This window comes from Lactuca serriola, chromosome 2, assembly GCF_051521515.1.
Source record: "Lactuca serriola cultivar US96UC23 chromosome 2, Lser_US96UC23_V15, whole genome shotgun sequence".
NCBI lineage: Eukaryota > Viridiplantae > Streptophyta > Magnoliopsida > Asterales > Asteraceae > Lactuca > Lactuca serriola.
This window is the reverse complement of record NC_136409.1, coordinates 158,563,162-158,587,214: the sequence shown is the minus strand read 5'-3', so window position 1 is coordinate 158,587,214 and position 24,053 is coordinate 158,563,162. Positions and strand designations below refer to the sequence as shown.

The window sequence follows — 24,053 nt, the reverse complement described above, 5'->3', positions numbered from 1 at the left end:
ATGGAAGAGCTTGGATTCCATTGCTCCTATGTGATCCGAGTGATGGGCGGTTCGTGGTACTAGGAGGGAGATAGCCTGCTCAACATGTGTGTCCGGGGTAGGAGTGGGTGTCGTAGAGGACTCCCTACCTCGAAATGTGAACTGATATCCTCCTCCTGCCTCCGGGCTCTAATCTGAGGCAGAAAAGTGGCGTCTCCACATGGTATAGTCATTGGCGGAAACGATGTTAGGGGGATGCCACTCTCTTTCAAGAGGGAACGATAATAGTCTTACTCGGGGTTTGTTTCACCTGAGTACTAGTGTATGCTTTGTAGGATAAATGTGAAGAAGTGGGGTAGGGTGGTGAGATCTCCAGCGAGGTGGAAGTGTCCTCCTCGTCCTCATCCGACTCATAATCAAAACCGAGAAGCTGAAGCCTAGCCAACATGTAGTCTAGTGAATGGGCTAGCTCGGACAGGTGCTCTCCAGTCTCTAGTACATGGGTCGAAGGCATCGATTTCATCCCACTGGATTGTGTTATGTAGAATACTAGTTGTCTTTGTGATACTTGCATGGAAGAGCCTAGGGTATACCCGTGGCACTTGTATGAAAGAACATGGGGGTAACACATAACAATTATATGAAAGACCATGGGGGTAGCCCATGACACTTGGATGTCTGACCATGAGGGTAGCCCATAGCCTTTCAAGGAAAGACCTTGGGGGTAACCCATGGCACCTGGTTGTAAGACCTTGGGGTAGCCCATGACATTTCAGGGAAAAGACCTCGGGGGTAGCCCATGTCACTTGTATGTATGGTATGTGGTCTTTTTGGGAACTAACTAAGCTTTGTGCTTACGGTTTTGTGGTTTAACATTTTCAGGTACTTCCAATTCGAAAAAGGGAAGGGTGTGACGTGATCACATAACAACCCCCTAATGATTCAACATTTATGACTATTTTGCTCTGATGATTTTGATAAACTGTATTATGGTTGATTTTGAGACACCCGATGTATGGATTTTATGATATTAAAATGAAAAATGTTATCTCTATTTTTGGAATGTTACATAAAACATCTTTTATACCCAGAAAAAACGTGAACGGGAAAGGATATGCGTTTGCAGTCAAAGTGGATACTTCTTCTTGATGGTTAGGTTACCTTGTTGAGCGCCTAATAATCACAAAGTCACAAGAAATACATAACAAATTGGCAATGATAGCTATTGAGAATGAAATATTAGAGAATATTGATTATGAAGAGTTGTAGAACAATTTTGCTTCCAATAGCCTCACAATTCATGTGTGTGTGTGTGTGTGTGTATATATATATATATATATATATATATATATATATATATATTATCGTTCATTTGTTTCGATTGTTTTATAACATTTATCGAGTTATCGTCGTATGAACAAATTTTGTTTATATGTAAAAAAAAATTTAGGGCTCCAATTTTATTTTTTGCACATGGACTTCAAAAACAACGGGATGCTCCTGAAAAGGTTATTCTTAAAATTCCTAAACCAACTATTGTACAATTAGATATTTTAGAACGTTAAAAAAATGAAAATATGATATTTAAATGTTAGACTAGACAAATATGATATCTTCACGTTTAATAAGGGAATATACGAATTTCTACAAGTTAAATCGCATAAGAATGAGCTAAGAAGAGGTGAGATTGCGAACAATCGAAGCTGTTTCCAAAAGCAACCTCTGATAAAAAAAAAACAAAAAGTAAAAAAAAAAACAACCTCTAATAAACAAAAAAACAAAAAGTAAAATACAAAATATCTTACCGTCAAATTAGATCTCATGTATATTAAAACATCAGCTCACCACGAATCACATAAGAAAATAAATAAATCATTAACTAAACAAAATGACACTTGTAAGTGTTGATGACTAAAAGGGAAAATAAGATATAAACAATAAAACTATAAATGAAGAGGTTTAAAGGTAAACATTAGACATAATATGCGTATCAAATACTAGAAAATATTGTTGGTGATATGTGTCACCAATATCACTTAAATGTAATGGGATGAACTTGTTTACCAACGTGATCTTGAAAAATATTGAACAAGGATAATGCGGAGTGCACACTTGTTTGAGTTTGTCTTGATTTAAAGTACATTGTTATTTAAGGGTGAAACTCCTAAACCATGGGGTCCAGGGGCCAGCACCCCCGGTAGCGAGGTCCAAAGGGTGGCAACCCCTGGCAGAGTCCCTGGCTGGTTACAAAACTGTCATATGGCAATTTTGGCAATTTTTCAGATAAAGTGGTTATTTCCCATCTTATTGTAAACTGCCATATGACAATTTTGGCGATTTTTAAGATAAAGTGGTTATTTCCTATCTTATTGGTCATACCAAGGGAAGCAAAAGATAGACATATAGGAATGCAAACATATAAAATATACAACAAACAGGGAGCAAATGACATACTTAGGAATGTAAAAACAAACAAAGGTTGGCCTCAAAGTGATACATGTATAAATAATGTAATCAAACAGTAGCAATAAAGCATAGAGCGAACACCAGCCACAAAATTGGAGTAGATACTAGCAAATACAAGCAAACAATAAAGAATGAACAAAGGTACTCATCAAGCACAAACAAAAGCCAACTTGAAAATATTACAAGTTCAAAGAAAGGTTAAACTCAAAAGACTACTCATATTTTACTCTAGTAACTTGATCATATGCATTGATGCCCTCGTATCTGAGCTCATGTCCTCGTAAATATCCAACTCCTTTAGGTATAACGTCATGCAATCTTCATTTCTTAAATTTCTTGTTGATTTTCATCACTCCTAGTGAGATTCTGATTATCAGTTGTCTTTGAGAAACCTAGTCTAACATTGTTCTACAAAAAAAAATCTTTGTACCATACTCATTTTCACGACTTCCATCTTCTTCTCATATTCCTTCTTCATCGGCTAAAATTTCGATCCATACAACAAATGTGGCCTTACATCTACCTTATAGAAACTTCCGGTAAGTTTTAACGGGACCCTCTAATGGATGTTTTCCATTTTATCAATCCGATCTTTAAATCTTTAAATCTATGTATATATAATAACTATAGTTTTAAAAATTGAATGACCTTCAACCTCCAAAATAAAATTAAACGACTAAATAATACATACATAACAATTCAAATACCGCTTTCAAACATAATATTTATTATTAATGTAGTTAATAAAATATAGCTCATAAGACAATATCAACTATTGTTTTTTTTTTTTTTTTTATCTTTCAATCACCTATCATGTAAACAAAACTTTTTTAAATGACAATGAAAAGAAAATTAAACTTCTATCTTTTTGGGTGTGATTATCAGATTATTTAGAATTTACAAGACATCTATTATTTCTCAACAAGGTTATGAAATTTGATCCTAGACAAATGATTGCAGAAAACAATCCAAATGTGAAGGAGCTGTAAGGGAGTTGGATGGATGATGGGGCACATGGTAATAAACTAATAATAACAAATAGGAATGTGACACAATGTAAGAATACTTATATAGTTTTTGAATTATTCTATTGATAAGACAATTATTTTGATAAATATGGTCTAACTAAAAAATATTCTAGCAAATGATTTAAATGACAAAAGATGTTTAGGCTATATTATCCTACAAAGTAATGATATTTTTATAATTTATTTTCCCATAAAGAAACAAAAATAAAACCAAAAAAATAAATAATAAAACATGGGAACTTTTATGCTAAAAAAAACACTAAATCATTTGTCGTCGTCATCAATCAAATCAGAAATCCTTGAGCAATTTCCGGACCTGTTCCAGTGTGACAAATAGCACGATCGTAAATGGTCCCTGCCGTGATATCGTCGGAATAAATCCTTTATACAGCGCCATGGGTCCTTCAGTCTTTATGGTTTTCAATGCGCAATCAGTTGCTCCGGCATACGGCGGCGCTTCCCCAGCCTCCACCTTCATATTCATCACCCGGGTCTTAATCACATCAATCGGATTCGTTACAACTGAAGCAATAAATCCGGCAGCAAAACTCGCTGTCACATGGGTCCCAAATCCATCCTCCATCACACCTTTATCCAGTATCGTCTCCTTGATCTGATCATACGACGCCAACTGCGATGCAGTCACTAACATGGCCCGATTCACAGTCAGCGATGATCCTCGCCAAAGGCTTCCGATCCCTTCGCTTTTTGCCATTTGTGAGATCGCATCCACCACGCTTTTGTAGTTACGACGCTGTGCAGCCGGGAGCCTTCCGTCAGCCTGCATGCGGACCATCGCCACGTCGGCTGGGTTCCCAACAGCGGCGCCGATCCCACCGGCGATTAATCCGGCACCGATCTTCTTCCATAGAAGCATGTTTCCGGTTTCGGGATCGGTCCATTTTGTCTTCATCATGTCGTAGAGACCCATACGTGTGGTGGAGTATAGTGTTTGACGGAGAACGGTGGCGGATACGCCGGAAAAGAGCCCTGCTGCTCCGTCTTGCTGGATGATCCGCATCCCAACTGCAACGGGTCCCACGCGCGGTGGTGCGGCGACGTGGATATTGGCGCCCAACTGTGCGGGGGCGGCGCGTACGTTATTTTCACCCTGTAACTGCATCCGGACCTTGATAAGATCAAGCGGGTGAGTTGAACATCCGGCTACGATTGATGCTATTCCGCCTTCAACAAATCCTTTCACTCCCATTATTCTGGAAGAAGAAATTTAGAAAAGAATTGGGTAAAAACAGTTAAATGGGTATGAATTTAGGGTTTATGTGAAGGAGAGATGGAGATAAAACAGAAAAGGTGGGTCTTTATGAATATGCTACAAAGAAAGAAGAGAGTGATGAGATATGCTTTTTGGAGGAAAGTTGAAGAAGTAAAGGAAACATATATACGAAATTAATAGGAGTAGCAGAAGAAAATCATTCATTTTGAAATTTGGGTATTTGCCATTTAAGTTGATACGGACATTTTTAGGTAACCATTGATCCCAAAGATAATTATTAGGTAAAAATTGCGACTTTGGTAGAAATAATTAATTTTATGATTTAAATCTAGAAGATAAAATAAGAAATGGTCCAAATATTGTAATGTGACTAGTTTATAGATGAGGCTTGCCCCTCATAAGTTATTCTAAAAAAATAACCAAATAACCAAGTAGAGCACCAATTGAATGTTTGTAACGTCCCAATCTCTAAAATATAATATTTGGATGTTGTTTATAACATTCCAATCTTTAAAATGCAATACCAGTAAACATGGGCGAACATTATAACAGAACAATCGAATAAAAACCAAAATAACATACTAAAATAGACGCACCATGATAAAAATGGACGGTGCCATTTTTAATTTTTATTAACCGGTCAAAAATATTATGGTTTTGATTTCACTTTGATAACTGGCATAATATTAACCGAACTAAACCCCATTATTACTAAAATTTTCCAAGGAGTTATTAAGTTAAACTGGATTAAAACCCGCGTTAAACGCGGGAGCATATAAAAAAACATTGAATTGTAAATTATATTACATCATAGGAAGCATGACAATTAAAAGTAGTTTACCATAGCTATTTTAAATTCATTAACATACATTACAATAACTATTTTAATTTCATAACAATTAAAACAATAAATAAAAAAAAACTAATAAATCATAGAATAATATAAAATATTAAAATAGTTCATTACAATACAAACAACTATTTTCGAATGCAAATTAAAATATATATAATCAGTAATATCGACCTGACATAGTCACTGCATCAAAATCAGAACGGATTGAAAAAACTTGTTAAGAATGATGTGCCGGAACCACATACTCAATTTAATACATTACGTATTTATAAATTGTCCTATTGAATAGAATAAATGAAGCTATAGCAACAATAATAGTATAGTGTAATCATATTTAATACATTACGTATTTATAAATTTAAAAAAATGGGTGGTAAAGTGTTGATAGACCATACATAATAGTTATAAATATTGAGACTCTTTGACATGTAGCCTCCTGTCCTTCTTTATGGTAACAATTTGATTTCTGAATTGCTTTGTATGGATAAAATGTTATATACATAAACAATAAACATCTCTTTGAAAACATTTGAAAAATAGGCATAATTAATTAATTACATCATACAAGTTGAAGTTGTAGCCTCCTGCCCTTCTTTATGGTAACAATCTGTCATTATGTTATAAACATCTCTTTGAATTGCTTTCGACAAATAATTCCAATCGAAAACATATTTTATTTAAAGGAACACTCATACTATTTGTTGATCGGTGTTGCGACAACGAATAGTACTATCATGGTGCGCATAAAGTGACATTGAGACTTTGGTTAGGAAAGACCCTTTTTTCCAAAAAAACAACAACATGATAAGATATATATTTATATAAAATTAATTCACTTGATTGAGATTGGATGAAACGGGTTTTACATATAATACTCAAACTCCTATTTTCAATTATTCAATATATATATATATATATATATATATATATATATATAACACAATAAAGTTGAAAATATGTTCAAACTCACATAATTTAGTTAAGCAAGGTAATTAAATTGTTTTGCAGTAAACTTAAAACCAAAACTACTATTATTTTGTTTAGCGTTCAAATGTATCATTTGGTAGGTTAAGTACTATGAAAAATTAGTTACATATAACAAACAAAATTTAAAAAAAAATGTAAGGTGACAAAACAAGGTATGCCTATATTTCTTGGATAATTACATTTTATGATTTGAATGTTGAATACAGATGATAGACAAAATCATTAATTTGAAACAAAGTCTTCAATACGCATGCTACAATAACAGATAACAATATATGTTATAGTTGACTCTTGATAAACCAAATCCTTAGATAAGAAATACACATAAGTAAGCCATACGTTAATCCAACAAAAGCAATGTACTATTGAACATGAAACCATAGAGGCAATGTACTTTTTAAATGCATTGGTATACAGCCAAGTCAGAACAAAAACCACATAAAAAACATTGTACTATCAAGCAGCATGGTACTTCCTAAATGCACCAACAGACAATCAAAGCAAAACAAAGCGGCAAAATGGTCCAACTTAGAACATACACCAAAATTTTGACAACAATGAGCTCTACTATGTCCACCATATTCAATGAGATGTTGAAGAAATAACCTGGGCAAAATTAACAAATATAAAGTAAGTGGGGTGAACAACAAACTAAGCTCAAATGGTAACCACTTTGATATAAACAATAAAAGTTGCATTCAAGACATACGAAAATAGCAAGAATAGGAAAGACAATCAAAGATTAAAAAAAATACAACCTAGGGAATAAGTAAAGAGCAAGCTAATACCTTAAAGCCATAATTTCCAATTTTACCCTCTTTTAGCAACCATGGTTCAACCAAATAGTTGGATCCTTTTCAGATTACATCAAATTATCTGGTACAAATCAATTGAAGGAAATCATACAAAAATTTAAAAATTAGAATCGTTATAGAAAAATATACTAATAAACTTGCAAATGACTTGCAGTGAATGGATCAAAAACAAAAAACTTCCTTGAGAGAACATTAAAAACATCTGATCAAAAGCAAAAAACTCCCTACCAGTGAGCAAAGTTACTATATAACCAGAGTTTGTTACCATTCTTTGTAGTTAACCCTTTCCTTTTCCTCTAAATAGCTACTACTCACATTTTTTTTGGCTAATTGGCTTTCTTCTTAGCCCTTTTAAATCATGAAACAAACTCATTTACTTCAGACTAAAATCACATATAGAAAAAAAATCACAGAGCAACTCAACCTGCTTATATAAAATTACTCTAAGATTTAAGATATCACCAAAAAAGGCAAGATAGATTTGAGATAAAGAACCATATATCTGAAACTATCGAGGAAGAAAATTTTCTGAAGAAACAAATCCTTTCTTCTCATTTCTCTGTCAAGAAATAGAAAATTCAGTATTAACAGAAGATTATCGACAAAAACTAACCTCTTGCGATGGACTTCCATAAGGCTTCAAATGTTGGGTCCTTTAATTCATGTTCCTGCCATTCTACAACCTGTAAACACACATAGCTTTAGGCCTTTTATTAGAGAGATACAAAAAGGGACTGAGAGAAAGAGATGGTGTCGGTTTTTAGTGAGAGACAAAGAGGGTGAAAGAGAGAAAGACGGTGGTGCAACAACAGATCTGGGAACGACATCGAGCAAAAGATTCAAGGAAGCATAAATAAGTATAATACAAAAAGACCGAACCGGAAAAATCTGAAAAATAAGATCTATGAGAATTAAAAAGCGAAATAAATTGGAAGATATTTACCAATTTAGGTACCGAGGCTTGCCGGAGAATGAAGAGAGTTAGGAGGGAGACAAAAGAGATTTGATAGAAAGGGCGGTCGAAGATGTGTACACGAGTGTAGGGTTTTCCACATAAGGAGTTATGTATTTGCGTGTGTATAGATTTGATTTGGAAGCTTAATAAGCAGCATGTTTTACCTTTATTTAGCCATGGCTGAGAGATAATTTATAACATAATGACATATTCGTATGACGCAATCAAGCCTTCAAGAATCGACTCTGTTGATGCCTGCACCGATATTCTTCTTAAGAAAATCGACATCTTTCTTTAAAACTTGTACGAAATGCCCAAAGCTTCTCCCAAATAGAGAAAAGAACATTCTTCTAGGTTTTCATAAACTTCCGGTGAATTTGGATGGAAAGTTGATGGGGAATCGGGAACGAAGGGTGGAAAAGAAACTTTAGTAGAACGCATAGGATCGATTCCATGTATACATGAAATCAATGGGGTTATGCATATCGGCAGAAGGAAGGGGTTAGGGTTCATATGTATTGAGTTTCAGGGGAGCTGATTGTGTTGATTGTTTAGAGAGAAAACATAAGAATGAAATTAGGAATGAATCGTAAGAAGGAAGTTTTATTCGGGAGGCGCGTGTATTTTTTTGGGTCAGGATGATGTCAGCAAAATGATCCTAAGGTGGAGACTAAAGGAGGGAAATGCAATCAAGGGTTGATGTTTCTTCATTGAAGAATTTAAGGTTTTGTTTTAGTAATATTTAGAGATGTAGATACAACCCTAATGTACATGTAGAATTGGATGTTATCAACATATTGAACACACACAGCCCATCAATAATCTCAACTGGTAATCGATTGATTCTCATATTCGCTCTTCTCTCAAATCCGTTGACACCACAATGGAACAACCCCTACCGATCATCGCCTCATTGATCTCTCTAAGTCTCTTTAATTCTCTATTACCAATAATCATTTACTCTAAAACAAGATGATTAGAAATCCTTTACTTTTTTTTCAACCCAATCACTCTTTTTATTTTGGAAATTTTTTATCAATATACTGTTTCTTATACACACACATCTCCATGGAGAATGGTAATATTTAGGATTCATTAAAAAATCAAGAATACATTCCTGGTCTAGTTGTAGGATTAAGGTAGGATGTAGTATTCGACTGTCTATAGGATCCAGTGTTCTGTATTAGCATGTACAAGTAGCTACAGGGTTAGTGGAAGTTTCATGGGTGAGTAGGTGTGTGAGCAGTCGGTGACGTAAGGCATGATTAGCCACTCTTCAGGGAGTGAGGGTAGGGTGTATACGTATCTTAGTTGTAGTGTCTGTTTTGGGCGGTAGGCTACTCATATGCTCATTTAGGTATCTCTTCCTAGATTATCTCTCGACTCAGAACTTATCACATACTCAGAGAAAATAACAGATAACACTGATCAAAAGCATCTCCTAGGCTAAGGCATCACAAATCAGGCAACTCTAGCCCTTGAATATGAAAAATAGAGCCTCTGCCTTGACCTTCCGGCCATCCGCAACCCGTGCTGTCGCTGGAGCCTCTGTTTATGACTTTATGTTATTTCGATTGTTTTATATCATGCAACTTACTTCCACTTCTAATTAGTAATTACTTTATATCACATATTTTTATTGAATCCAACTTTTATTTCTAACTACTAGAATGTTTTATGCAAAATATCCAATATCCCATGAAGGCTTTTTTATCCTTAATGGTAGATGACGAGATAGCCAAGTTAGCTGTAGCATCTGGTTCTTGGTACGTATTCTTTCGTCATACACTTTGCATTTTGGCATTGGACTCGGCGAGTTGAAGGTCCAACTCGCCGAGTAGAAGCGGGAAGGAACGCGGGACTTGAGCGGTCAACTCGGCGAGTCGGATCCCGGACTCGGCGAGTAGACCCTGTTTGGACAAAAACCCTAACCTGGGTGTTTGCACCCTATTTAAACGCTCTAACTTGGCCTCCTTTGTCCCTAACACTTCCAGAGAGCTGTAGAACGAAACCCTAGCCCCCATATTGTTCTTGTGAGTGATTTTGGCCTTGTGAAGGATGTTTGGAGCTTAGAAGAAAAAGGAGGAGGTTGAAGAGTGCAAGGAAGGGAGGTAGATCCGGAATCTACAATGTGAGAAGCTTCCATTCAGGTAGAAAAGTTCCTACCTTGATCACTAGTTCATTAGATCCCCCTTTTTGTCCCAAATTGGTGGTTTTCAAGCCCTAAGACCTCAAACTCCATGTGTTTATGCTCTATGTTCTTAAAGGACTTCAGATTTGGACCTTATGGACATCTTAGAAGTGTAAAGTCTTTGTGTTTGAAGTGATTGAGGTCCCTATTGAGTGCATGACCTCATAAAGAGCTTGGAATTGCCTTTTGGAGCTCATAGGGCCATGCATGCACGTAAAGTTTGCAACTTTTCGTGATAAGCATGCCTTAGGAGCTTAGATCTATGGTTTGGAACCGTTGCATGTCTCAGATTTGGTTTGTATGGGAGGAGAATGGAAGGGACTCGGCGAGTTTCCAAAGTGGACTCAGTGAGTTTTATGAAGATGGTCTTAGACTCGACGAGTTGGATGAACAACTCGGCGAGTCCTTTGAAGATTGCCTGGTACTCGACGAGTTGTTCTTCAAACTCGACAAGTCATACGAACTGTTACTGAGTTAAGACGGGTTTAAGTGTAGAAGGTCCAACCCTTCGTAACTGCACACGGAATTAGCAATTTAACGTGTAGAAATTGTCCCAGAAACCCAAATCCTCAAGATGGATGCTCTACTGAGGATTTGGAATCGAGTAGGAGATCTGCTCGTGGGACTCGGCGAGTTGTTCTCGGACTCGGCGAGTCGAATCGCGAGTCGGTCCAATCGCCCCAAGTAGTGAGTTATGGGTGACTCAGTGAGTGGAAGAGGGACTTGATGAGTTAGTACTGGGTTAATAGGAGAGGGACTCGGCGAGTCTGTGCCATGACTCGGTGAGTCCAGTCAACTGGAAGTTGACTTTGACCAAGGAGTTGACCTTGGACCTGAGGTAGGTCAGTCTTTTGACCTAAGGGTATTTATGAATAACTAATCTATGTTTATGGATTTATAGCCGGAGGATTACCGGTATAGCAGTCAGACGTCTAGCAGGAAGACTTTTGGTAGCTACTTTTCAAGGTGAGTTTCCTTCCAGTAGGAACGAGTCTAAGGCACCAAGGTCGGCCCGTATAGACGATATGTAGTATCGGAGTGTGGGCAGAGCCCGTATCTCATAGTTGAGTTTGATTATGATATATGCTAGTATGATAGAATTGTTTGTACTCGTTGTCTGTGTGATACTTGTATGTTATGGCTTAGTAGTTGAGTGTGGGCGTGGCCCGTATCTCTCAGATAGCGGAGTGTGGGCAAGGCCCGTACCTCCTAGATAGCGGAGTGTGGCCGAGGACCGTATCTCCATGAGTATGGGCGAGGCCCGTATCTCCTAGCTGTTCATTATTTGTTTGCATGGTATGAGGTATTTTGGGGGAACTCACTAAGCTTCGTGCTTACAATTTTCAGTTTTGGTTTCAGGTACCTCTTCAGCGAAGGGGAAGGAGCTGGCGCGGTAGCGGCACATCATACACACACATTGGTTTTCCGCATTATGAGATGTTCTGGGATTGTACTCTGACATTATTATTATTTTCACGTTTGGGGTTTTCAGACACGAGATATGTTTTATGAAATGATATGATCGGATGATGTTTTACTACAATTGTTTTACAAAGCACTTAATTTAAATGAAAATTTTTGGGCGTGAAACTTGGGTTGTTACATTAGCACAAATCAGACTTATAGAGGCTCAAGCATCGCCTTATGGCTCACATGGTAAGGGAAATTGGCTTCCCAAAGGGGAGGTCCCAATTCCAATCACAGGGGTTTCAATCACAGGTGGCCAGGAAGGGTAATGCAACAATTGTGAGTGTAAGACAAAACAACTCCGTGTCTTCACCAAAATAGTAAACCACCTTCGGGGGAGTATGATATAAGTGGGAATACCTTTGTAAAGGAGAAACATACTTATATAGGCTCAATCATCTATAACTTGTTAACATGTGAACTATCGCACATGTACTACATAGAGTGTACGCAAGACCCAATACGCCATAAAAACCTTCTAGAATGCCAACATAAACATCTCATCATTTAAATTTTGATATCCAAGTCATCTTAATGTCCATACCATACTAATCTCTTAATTACCCTTGAGTTAATATAAAAAAGTATACAACTTAAATCTACCAAAAATCCCATCAGGTCAAAATGGTATGGGAATACCCAAAGTTCTAAATGGTGTGAGTGTGAGGTGGAGGCAAGGTTAAGCCTTAATACTTACAAGCTAAGGCAAGCCATGTCAAGATCATCATTTGTAATTGCTTAAACCTTTTGTGAGTAATTAATTTTTTCAACTTAAGTTAGTCTTGAGAATTCGAGATAGCAAATATTGTATATATGATTTCGAATATACCTTTAAAGGTTCGTGGTTTTAGTGGATCATCATTAGCAAGTGAAGCTAGTGAAGATGGAGATGGACTCATTGACGAAGTGGATTAACCTCTCGGTATAGAGACAACTACCCAACCTCTGTGGTTATGGAGGTTCGCCTGCAATGACTTTTGGGCATGAGCCATAACCTCATGTTTGCAGCGAGGATTAATAGGTGCACACAAGTTGGGCTGGAAACCGTCATTAGGGAAGTTCCCTTTCCAAAAAAAACTACTCTAAATCATTGTGTTCGAGTCTTTTATCCCTTATTTATTTTTCATATTATGAATTTAGATATGCTTGTATTTTCATAGTTGTTGGTTGGAATATTCTCCTGGAGCTACTTTCTAATTTATTTTTATATAAATCATATAGTGTTAGAGTATTTTTGAGAAATCTTCTACAAAGTGCTTATATTCTAGGCTTATTAAGGATAACTCATGATTTTTTAAAATAGAAAAGGACAAAGAACAATTAATTGTTTATAGAAAATAACAAGAAATCGACAATCTTTTGCTCGTTTGAGATTTTAGTTAGTAATCTTGATTTTTAACAGGTAATCTTCAGAAAATTCATATATTTTAGGTTTATTAATGATAAAGTTGAATCTTGCTGTACTAAAATTTCACTATATTCTCTTTGCATGACATTGTGTATTATCTTATTGTTAAGTTATTGTATTATTTATGTCTAATAAATGGTGTTGTCTCGCTATAAGTTTAAAACCTCGATCATAAAAATGAAATATATATATATATATATATATATATATATATATATATATATATATATATATATATATATATATAAAGAATATCCTTTGTCAAAGAAATTCTCTATTAGCTACAAAGAATATATAAGAAATCTATTATAGTAAGATAAAGAGAATATATTAAGATTATATTAAGATAAAGAGAATATATTAAGATTATATTAAGATAACAGTCACAAAGATAATACAATAAAATTATAATAAGATAATATCTTCTATAATACATACTATATAATATATAATAAGATAATACTAATTCCATATTCTATTAAAAAGACATGCATTTATTGTTAATAAACTCAAAATATAAAGACATTTCTAAAGATAATCGACTAAAATCCCAAATGTATAAACAATTGCCAATTTTCTTTTACCTTTCTATGACAAATGTTGATATTTTGTATTTTTTTAATAAGTTTATGACTTTATCCTTAATGAGCCTAGAATATAGGAAATATGTTGATAATTTCAATTTATTTTTATATATTTGTTGTAATGTTTGTTCAAGATTTTTATTATGTACAAAGGGTTAAGTTATTTTGATAACTAAAAGATATGTCAGAACTTGATAACTTCTTTCCAATAAATATTATTAACTCAAAACATCACCAAAATGCTTCTTACACTAATACACTTCGTCTAAGCCATTTACACATCAAAGTATTCGAAATATTGTTTAGTTTTGCAAATGTGTATGCATGCACATTTCAGTAATGTGCACATATGCACATCATGTGCATATATGTGCATTTGTTTTTCTGATTTTTGCAACTTTTGAGTTGCAATTGAGCTACACTAAGTGTGCAGATGCTTGTGGACTTGTGGTGATGTTTTAGTAAAAGGAAAAATTCTTAAATTCTTACACAACTTCAAGTTTTAAAAAAAAATGTCGTAAACACCCTTCCCCCAAAAAATACACTTTCTGGGTTAAAGATTTCGGGCTGACATTTTCAAATTTGTTAAAGGGTTACAACTTCCAATACATCCTCTCTACAGATTATATCTGGGTTTTCATATATGGACTTCAACAAATGGGCCAGATTTTAACTTGGATTTAGAGTTTTTGATAACTCATAAGATCAGGCTAATTTTCTCTCATTTCAATTAACTGGCCCATATGAATATTGTTTTTTATTTTTTTAAAAGTAACAATAATACTATTTTATTAAGGTTTTAATGGTTAAAAATCATATTATCTAACTTAATAAATATTATTCGGTTCGGAATTGATGTATTTTTTTTGGGTTACATACGAGATACGACACATAAAATCGAAGAAAAGGATTCCATTCCAAAATTCCAATCAGAACTGGTGTCCCCAAATGCAGGTTTCGAATTTGATATCAACCTACCATTGCTACCACCACCAGCATCGCATCTCCTCTTCTCTCTTCCTCCTCAGATCCATGGTCACCGCCACCAGCAGCAGTAGCAGTAGCAGCGTCGCCGCTACCTCTACCGGCGGTGGTGCTTTCACGACGATTGCAGAGAGAGTGAGTTTGGAACGTGATATTAAGAAAAGCAAATTCATCGCTATTGCCGGCCACATCCCCGACGAGCGCTCAGCCCAATCTTTCCTTTCCGAGGTATACGCATCTGGTATTTCTCTCGCTCCAGTATATAACATCGATTAGCCAGTTTTCTGTTTTTGATTCAGTGATAATCGAAAAGTTAATGCTTGATACAACTAAAATTACGAGAATTTGTTTCGTATCAAGCAAAAAACATAGATAATCAAATCTAAGTGTTGCAAATTATTAAGTAGAAGCATTTCGTGTTAGAAAACCTTCTATCATCTTCAATTTAAACGATACCTTAAAAACATAATCTAACTTATCAGTATATGCTTATTGGAGATGTTCAAAATAATAACTGAATCAAACCTATGTCTGTAATTTTATACTAGTGATTATGAATTTTTATCCCCTTATAGCCATTGTTAATGGGCTCATAACTTCTCACCATGATTTAAAATCATTTCGAGATAGTTTTGGCTAAATCTGCTTTAGGTTGGGGTGTTACAACTTACACCTGCAAAATCAAATTAAGACTTTCTTTCACCTTAATTGTATGACAACTTTAAGCTAAATCTTCATGAATCATGACCCATTAGGTTCAAGATCCACGTGCAACTCATAATTGCTGGGCTTATAAGGTATATATATATGATTATATGTGTTTTCTTTTTTTATCACAATCCATTTTTTTATTATGTTTTTTCTTTATAAATAATCAAAGTTGCATTCTAGGTTGGAAACCAGTACAGAAGTAATGATGATGGTGAACCATCTGGTACAGCTGGCAAACCAATACATTCTGCAATTGAAAATTCTGGATTAGATAGAGTAATGGTTGTTGTCATTAGGTAAAATTTATCAAAATTTCTATAAATTTTAAGTGAAAAAATTAATAATATGATTTGTTTATTTTTTAGGCACTTTGGAGGGATCAAACTAGGCACTGGAGGTTTAGTTAGGGCCTATGGTGGAGTAGCAACAGAATGCTTGAAAAATGCTCCTACACGACTTATAAAATCTCAAGTAATTACTTTTCCACTAATTTTCATGATTTTATAAAATAAACAAAATAAATAATACTAATACATTGCTATAACTTGGAAAAAACATGTTATGTTTACAGGTTCGTATGGGTGTTGAGGTTAGTTTCGACCTTTTGGGGGTTGTTTACCACCAGGTAACACTGAATGTTGTGTGGTAGTAATAAATAAATAAATAACTACTTTAACTGTTAATAGTATTTGTTTATTTATTTACCTTTTTTTGTTGGTGATTTTATTTAGCTTCAGGCATTTAAAGCTGAAGAAATTAAGCAAGATTATGATACAGGAAAAGATGGAATAACAATGGTGACATTTAAAATTAGTTTTGATCAGGCTGAAGCATTAGAGGAAGCTTTAAAAACCAATTGCAGTAGAAACCTTGTATTTTACAAGCATTGATGAATGGTCCCTGTGGTTTGTAAATGACGATTTTGCCCTCACATGCCTTGCACATGTTGTGACTTAACGTATCAAAATTGATAGAGTGAGCTAAAGGGACTGTCTATGAAAAGTTTTAAAACCATAAGGACCTTCTATGTGACCGAAAAAAGTTAAAGGACAAAACATGTATCAAAGACAGATGTCAATGGGGCTAAATGTGAGGGGAAGTGTCCCTTTAGTACTTTCAAATTGAAGATATATGTATCCATTTTTAACAAATTTTATTTTTCTTTGAAACGGGAGTACATGCGAATGTTACACACCGGTCTGGTCATAAGCCGGCCTGACCGGAATCGCCGCCCTTTCCCACACCTAATTATATACCACTAACAAAGATCTAGTTGATACTTTCAAATTGATATCGATATTAAACACACTACAAAGTTAAAAATCTACAAAATCTTTTAAAATTTTCACATGATTCACATCACATTGAAAATTTGTTTAAAATTTTATCATTTTCTTTAATTATAGACATGATGATATAATCTACATCTATGAGGTTCATCATGATGGCGGCCGTTCATGTTATTATGAAATCGATTTAAACATCTCCCAACATCAATCAACACATGTTTAAAATAATCTGGTTTAATTTTCTAGTCCGATTCTAACCAATAATCGCATTGAGGAAGCGACACAAAAGGAGAATGTTGATCCCAAAACCTAGCAAGTGATTTGATGAAGGTAGCATTCAATAATTCATCATTATTTAAAACCTAATATATTATTAATATAAGCATTATGCACGTATCTCTAACTCACATCCTTTTAGCTCAAAATCCACACGATCTGGAGATAAGCCATAGATAGACTTTCGAAACAACCTTACCCTTTTCCCTACTCAAGATCATCAACTCAGTGAACCTCTACATCTAAGGCAAATCTATTCACATGAAGTTTTATCACTCTGCAACACCATTTTTCCGAAGCTTTATACTTACCCAAAATCTGTCATATGATTCCTTAGTATCTAGAGAATATTTGATCTGAAGCATATGAACGCTTTTCTCCGAATCTGAAGGCCATTATGCGGAGTATGCGAGACATCAGAAGAACAACTTTCAAACTATCCAGTCTCATCTTCTTACGGAACAAAGGCTACCTAAGACACCCCTTTGCTCATTTCGTCTAAATTAAAGATAGTCGAAGAAATCACAAACTTCAAACGTCCAGATTTCCAAAGCAAGGTATACCTTCCTTCCAGAATACTTAGGCTACGAGGTCTAGTATGACTCAATTCTTTTTTAACTAATGTATTTAAGTAAGGGTTTCCCTCTAAATAAAGAGAAATTAAATTGTCTCCTATCTTTTATGCCTACAAATATTTTTACCCACTAACATTATGACACGTGTCATCATTTTACAATTCAATTTAATTTAATTTGATATATTCTTAATATACTCTTAATGAAATAGTTAAGTAAATATGGAATGGTGACATGTGTCATGATATTAGTGGGTAGAAATATTTGTAGGCATAAAAGATAGGAGACAATTTAATTTCTCTTAAAAATAAATAATATCAAATCACCTAACGAACAAGAATCGAGTATGAGAACCATACCTATACTTCTAACAAAGATATTGTTTTTATTGTTTTAGCTTTTATGGAGATTTGCTATTACGACAAATCCTATATTTTTATTTTTTAGGTTAGAAATTTTCCCTCTATAAATAGAGTGCTCCTTTCATAGTAAAAGATAAACATTATGAAATGAAAATCTGAATGTAAAATCTTTTATCCAAATCATAGGTCCTTTAAGGCTTAGAGTGGTCCTTTATTATTGATTGTAATGGTTGTCTTTATGATTCTGGTGGTGAGACCTTATCCAAAGACCTTTATCATTTATCCTGATGGCTCGATCGTTACAGACATTTATGGTGGCTTCAAAATGCATATTTTCTTCATTACTGGTGGATCGTTCCTCTACGAAATGTCATGGTGGGCTCCTATGGATTCTGTTAGTGTTGTGTACAATTAAGGATTATGATGACGAAATCTAATTCAAGTAGGGAAGAATTATAACATCCATTTTCGAGGTATACTTCTTTCGAGTTTGAATTGTTAAATCTAATTTTTGTAAGGATATAGCTTGGCCAAAACATGGTGGTAGTGGGACCATGACGTGACATTTCCAGTTTAATGGACACGCATTCAAGGTGCGCCATGACGTGGAGGCGGTTGGGGTTCAAAACGCTAGATATCAGGATATGTGCCTTGTTTAAAGGCACTAACTCCTAGGGTTGCCATATTTGACAACCTCCACCCTCTGAGATTGTATTCCACTTAAAACCTAGCCTCGGTGTGTGTGTTTTAAGTGTGTGAGCCTATTTTGTAAAGGTTAAAAGAAGTAGGAGTCTCTCTTGTTACTTGTGTGCTTGGTTCCACCTTAGATCTATCATCTTCATCATATTTCTGATCATTTTGAGGTATAAAGTCGCTATCTAGATCATTAGTTCTCTAGATCTATTGTTATGTCATTTTATGAGATTTTTGGTCCAAAGCCTCTTGTTCTTGGAGTTTGAGTGAGCTCCAAAACCCTTGAGTGCATTCTATGGCTTCTAGACCATGGTGGTGGTTAGAAAGATGGCTTGCATGACTTAGTTTGGTGTTCATGCTTTTGGTGAATCTACTAAGAACTTAGGTTTAGAGATCTTGACTCATTGGGATGACTTAATGGATAAAGTTGGAAACTTTATCCATCAAGACCTTTGGAAGGATCATATTTGAGCGTTTAAGCTCTGAAGATTAAGGGTTAAGAGATTAATCCATTAATCTGTTAAATCTAGATCCCACGATGTGGTGATGTGCTCACCACAATGTGGTGGAAGGGTTTCTTGCGACTGTTTTGTCATAAGAATGCCACGACGTGACCTATGCTTGGCCACAACGTGATGGCCAATTGAGTTGACCTTGACTTTGACCATTGACTTTTTGACCAAGTTGACTCTTTGGTCAACTTGTGGGTTTTAGACTATAGATTAAGGATTTGCCTCTAATTGATGTATATGTGGTTTGTAGTGTCAGTCTTTACCTTTGTGTGAGGTGTGGTGATTATCTGTCATTTGTGAGGTGAGTTTTCTCATTATACTTTGTATTGCAATATGTATCCTTTATGTGTTAGGATGTTGATACGTTATAGTGATATGTTATACTGGTAGATATGTTATGATTACACGTGTTTGCTTGTTATTGTATTTGCATATGTCGACATATTGTGGTTGGGTTGAGCCGGTCCTACTCTGTGTTGTAGGCCAAGATACTCGGGCAGTCCAGTTAATACTGCAGGCTCAAGGAGAGCGGTCCAGCTATATGATGTAGGCTCCGGAGAGAGGTCCGGTTAATACTGTAGGCTCAGGAGAGTGGCCCGACTATAGACTGTATGTGTATTGTTGATACTGTAGGCTCAGGAGAGCGGCCCAACTATAGACTGTAAGCTAAGGAGGCGGTCCTAACTTGTGTTGTAGGCCTGGTGTGCATGAATTGTATGTGTATTGTCGTGTGTGGTATTTTGGGGAACTCACTAAGATTTGGCTTACAGTTGTGAATTTAAATGTTTTAGGTACTTTTGAGGATCGAGGCGAGGTGAAGGCGTGACTGTGCGCATCATCCAGTGGTTCTTATGTTTTGAGAGATACTATGATTTTGATACTCTGATTTTATGATATGATTGTGGAGCAATGTTTTTGGAAACTTAAGTTTTATGAAAAAATGGTTTATTCTCTTTTTAAAAATGGAAAATTATACTATTGTTTTTGAGACGTTAGAATTTGGTATCAGACCTTGGTTTGAGGGATCTGGATGAACACTCATGTGATTCCAAACTCAAACTATGGATATTGTGACAACCGAGAGGATTCCGTCACTGATCATCTTTAGGAAAGAATAGGAAAAACATATGTAATAGCTTAATATTGTAATATTTATTTTTAAGATAATAAAAATCAAATGTTCTGTTACATTTATTGTTAAAATGATTGTTAGGCTCGAAAATAAGTGTCCAAAAAGTTGTACCGTATTTTAAGCTGGTTAACATATTTGGAAAGTAATCGTTAACGTGATCCCAATGATATAATACTCGTAAAAATCCAACTCCAAAGTAAAGAGTTATGGATTTTGCAAACTAGAAAATAGATTGAGGGTGAAAATAACCTTATTGATTGTGATTGTATTACAAGGAGAAGATGTCAGGGTATATAAAGAGGCAAAATCCCTAGAAATAGAAAACCCTATGGGCCTATGGGTTAAATGTAACGTTCCAAAAATAATACCCAAAAACTTCATTTTTAAACTAATAAAACCGGTATTCCCAAAACATCATCATATAAATCCAAATAAAACAACTGTATCAATCACCATTTCTTATCAGAGTAAATCAAGAAAATGCAGAACGAGGTGGTGTGTGCTCTGCAATCATCCTGAGCTCTTCCATTTGAAAATCGAAGTACCTGAAACATAAACTGAAAACTGTAAGCACAAAGCTTAGTGAGTTCCCCAAGATGCCATATACATAACATAATAATTCACATACCAGGCCCTGCCTTCCATTGGGCTCCGCCTGTCATCGAGTCATGCTCGGTATACATATATGTTATTCTTAAGCCCTCCTGACCTCGGACCCTGAACGTTATACACATAAACATAGATCACATAATCATACTAATACATTCAATGATCATAAAACAATAGCATACGATACAGTCCTCCGGCCTCACCCGACATCGAGCCTCGCCCGTTAAGCATAAAACACATATTGATAACTAGCATACAATATACTCATCAGGCCCCGCATCGCATCGGGCTGTGACTATTAAACATACCATCACATAACACATACAAGAGTCGCACAAACATCTAGCATCCTACATATAACCCATGGGCCAAAATTCGTGCCTTCGACCCACTAAACACAGTGAGGAGACTCACCTTGCAGTGCCGAATCACACTGATAATCCCTGGTTTCTGGTCCGACAAATCCCCAAGCTATCAATATTGAATTACACCCAATTAACAATTGGATTCTAATCTATAACCAACAATCCATACTTAGGGTAAAAAGACTATTTTACCCCTTACCTAGTTTGGCCCAAGACTAACGCCCACACTCACAATCTAAAAGGTCCAAATTACCCCAAGGCCCACAAATTTTCTTAGCCCAAACACTTGCATTTAGATGGCCCAACAAGACCCTACACATCAAAGCCCAAAGGAATGGTCCAAACAGAAGATTTAAAATTGCGAAGCCCAACTGACTGAGTACGCGGGGCGTACTCAGCTGTACGCTAAGCGTACACGCTAAATAGCTTGTACACAATGCGTATAGACTTGTATGCCTAACATATTCACCCATTCAGCCAAAACTCACTTTTAACACTTAATCTAATAAGACATTGCTCCAAAATGCAGATCTGACTTCCTTGAGCTGGATTATCACGTAAAGTTGCTAACTTTACGTTTATGCATGGCAAAATGAAGATATTAAACTTAAAAAGGACTTAATAGGTGACTTAACACATGCATGTGACCATAAACCCCATAAAGCTTGCACCATTATGCTTAAGAACCTCTTGACAAGCTCAGATCTAAAAGCACAAGCCCCACAAACATCTTAACTCGTGAAACCAACCCAAAAGGGACCAAAAGCATAAAAATCAATACATAAAGAGATCTAAGCATTTGAAAGCCAAGGTATGAACTTGATACCTCAAGAGGCTTGCAAAATGAGGGGTGATTCTGGATCTAAAGACTTCACACCAAGCAACGCAACTTCACTTTTCTTCAATTCCTTTAAAATGAGCACAAAGAGTTCCAACTTCCTTTCAAGAGTTCAAAAACACAACCATGGAGGCTAAGGGTCGAGATTTAGGGTTTAGGAGGTGTGGAGGCTAGTAAAGAGGCCAACCCTAGGGACTTAATGTCTTTATATAGGGTACAACACCCTAAAATACAGTTTCCATTAACTCCTCGTATGCCCTGCGTAATCCTCGTATGCCCAGCGTACGAGGTCTTGCATCCACGATCAACCCATTCTAGTATGCTAAGTGTACACCAATGTACGCTTCACGTACCGACCCTCGCACCAGTACGCCGTTCGTACACCCTAGGTACGCCCCGCGTACTAGGTTTACCCTTAAACCCTAAAATACTCCGAAGGCCATAATTTCCTCATTATAACTCTGATTTCAACGATCCTTATATCCAAGAAAAGGTAATGAGAAGCTCTATGCTTTAATCAACTTATACTTGCCTTTCAATTTCCCAAATAAAGATCCAATTTCCAAAAAAGCCAGAGCTAACACAATATCAAAATACCCCTTGGCTCCAAAACACAAACCGAACACCTGAATCATCTAAATTACATCACCCACCTCCAACCGAGTCCATATCTCAATTCCTCAAAGGTCCTAATTCTGCTAATACACGATATTTGATCATCTCCCTAAAATATGAAACAATTTGGAACAGGGCGTTACAACTCTCCTCCACTTAAATTAGATTTCATCCTCAAAATCATTCCTTACCATCCCCGACACGCACAACAACCTGAGCAACACGACCAGGACCATGATCATACCATAACCTTCCCAAGGCAACCGAAACCAACCATATAGGGCTCTCCAACCTGGAGGTGAACGGATCCTTTCTCAACCTAAAATAATCCCCTACAAAATAACCACGTCTACTCAACCTGAAATCTGAAATCTCAAATTGGTCTGACTCCCTGACAGATCGTCCATATTGAAACGTTGCTAATTCCTTTCCACTTATCTCCGAACTAACTACTCAACTTCTGATTACTTGAGGATCCCACTAGAAACAGAAGCACAGATCATACGTTGCTGCCGACAATCTTTCACTTGACCAAAGGGATAAATATTCCTTCGAGGGAAAGATCATCTTGAAGATAAAAATTGCATGGATATAATGAACAATGCGAGACTATTTGGAAGATAAACCTTCTAGTGTTGAACAAGACACTGCTTCCTTTAACTACTGAACCAACACACCGACGCTAAAAAATCTTGAAAGTCAATGCTTGCCTAACCCCCCCACAGAAAGAAACTAAACCAAAACACCATCACAAGAGCCTCATTTACCATGAAAACTAAAACCATCTTTTAACCCTGAACCCTTCAACTGATGCCCCTCACATATATTGATTCCTTAATTCAATTCTTACTAAAATAAAGATCATGCACATAAACACTTGCGATTCAAAATCAAATGCATCACCAACAAAATTATCAACCACATTTCCAACCAAATCAACCTCCTTATCAATCTCAATTCCAACCTCAAAACATACAACAAGGAAGTAGTTCAAGCGGATCGGGAATGTCTTTGGAAGATATTTTCAAGAGTTTAGCCACAAGTACTCAAACATTTCAAAATGAGACCAAGGCGAGTATCAAGACTTTGGAGCAACAAATGACTCAACTCGCCACTTCTGTGAGT

At 35.9% G+C, this 24,053-nt stretch overlaps 2 protein-coding genes across 3 annotated transcripts; one reads left to right on the top strand and one right to left on the bottom strand.

Annotated features, from left to right (window-relative positions):
• Positions 1 to 3,622: 3,622 nt before the first annotated feature.
• Positions 3,623 to 4,877, bottom strand: LOC145087157 (mitochondrial uncoupling protein 5-like). Its single transcript, XM_079025065.1, has one exon. The coding sequence runs from the start codon at positions 4,681 to 4,683 to the stop codon at positions 3,763 to 3,765; it is 921 nt and encodes a 306-aa protein (XP_078881191.1). The 5' UTR covers positions 4,684 to 4,877; the 3' UTR covers positions 3,623 to 3,762.
• Positions 4,878 to 14,820: 9,943 nt separating this feature from the next.
• Positions 14,821 to 16,813, top strand: LOC145087155 (ribosomal protein S5 domain protein). 2 transcript variants are annotated; one of them, XM_079025063.1, is made up of 6 exons: positions 14,822 to 15,179; positions 15,707 to 15,748; positions 15,843 to 15,958; positions 16,028 to 16,133; positions 16,234 to 16,287; positions 16,394 to 16,813. In XM_079025063.1, the coding sequence occupies exons 1-6, from the start codon at positions 14,823 to 14,825 to the stop codon at positions 16,550 to 16,552; spliced, it is 834 nt and encodes a 277-aa protein (XP_078881189.1). In that variant the 5' UTR covers position 14,822; the 3' UTR covers positions 16,553 to 16,813. The 2 variants fall into 2 exon arrangements, with proteins under 2 accessions (XP_078881190.1, XP_078881189.1); XM_079025064.1 differs by lacking the exon at positions 15,707 to 15,748 and having other exon boundaries at positions 14,821 to 15,179.
• Positions 16,814 to 24,053: the final 7,240 nt, after the last annotated feature.

Coding starts and splice junctions, on each gene's coding strand:
- LOC145087157 (XM_079025065.1), bottom strand. CDS start 4,683: ATGGGAGTGAAAGGATTTGTTGAAGGCGGAATAGCATCAATCGTAGCC.
- LOC145087155 (XM_079025063.1), top strand. CDS start 14,823: ATGTATTTTTTTTGGGTTACATACGAGATACGACACATAAAATCGAAG. Junction 15,959..16,027: donor GTAATGGTTGTTGTCATTAG/GTAAAATTTATC, acceptor TTTATTTTTTAG/GCACTTTGGAGGGATCAAAC. Junction 16,134..16,233: donor CACGACTTATAAAATCTCAA/GTAATTACTTTT, acceptor TTATGTTTACAG/GTTCGTATGGGTGTTGAGGT.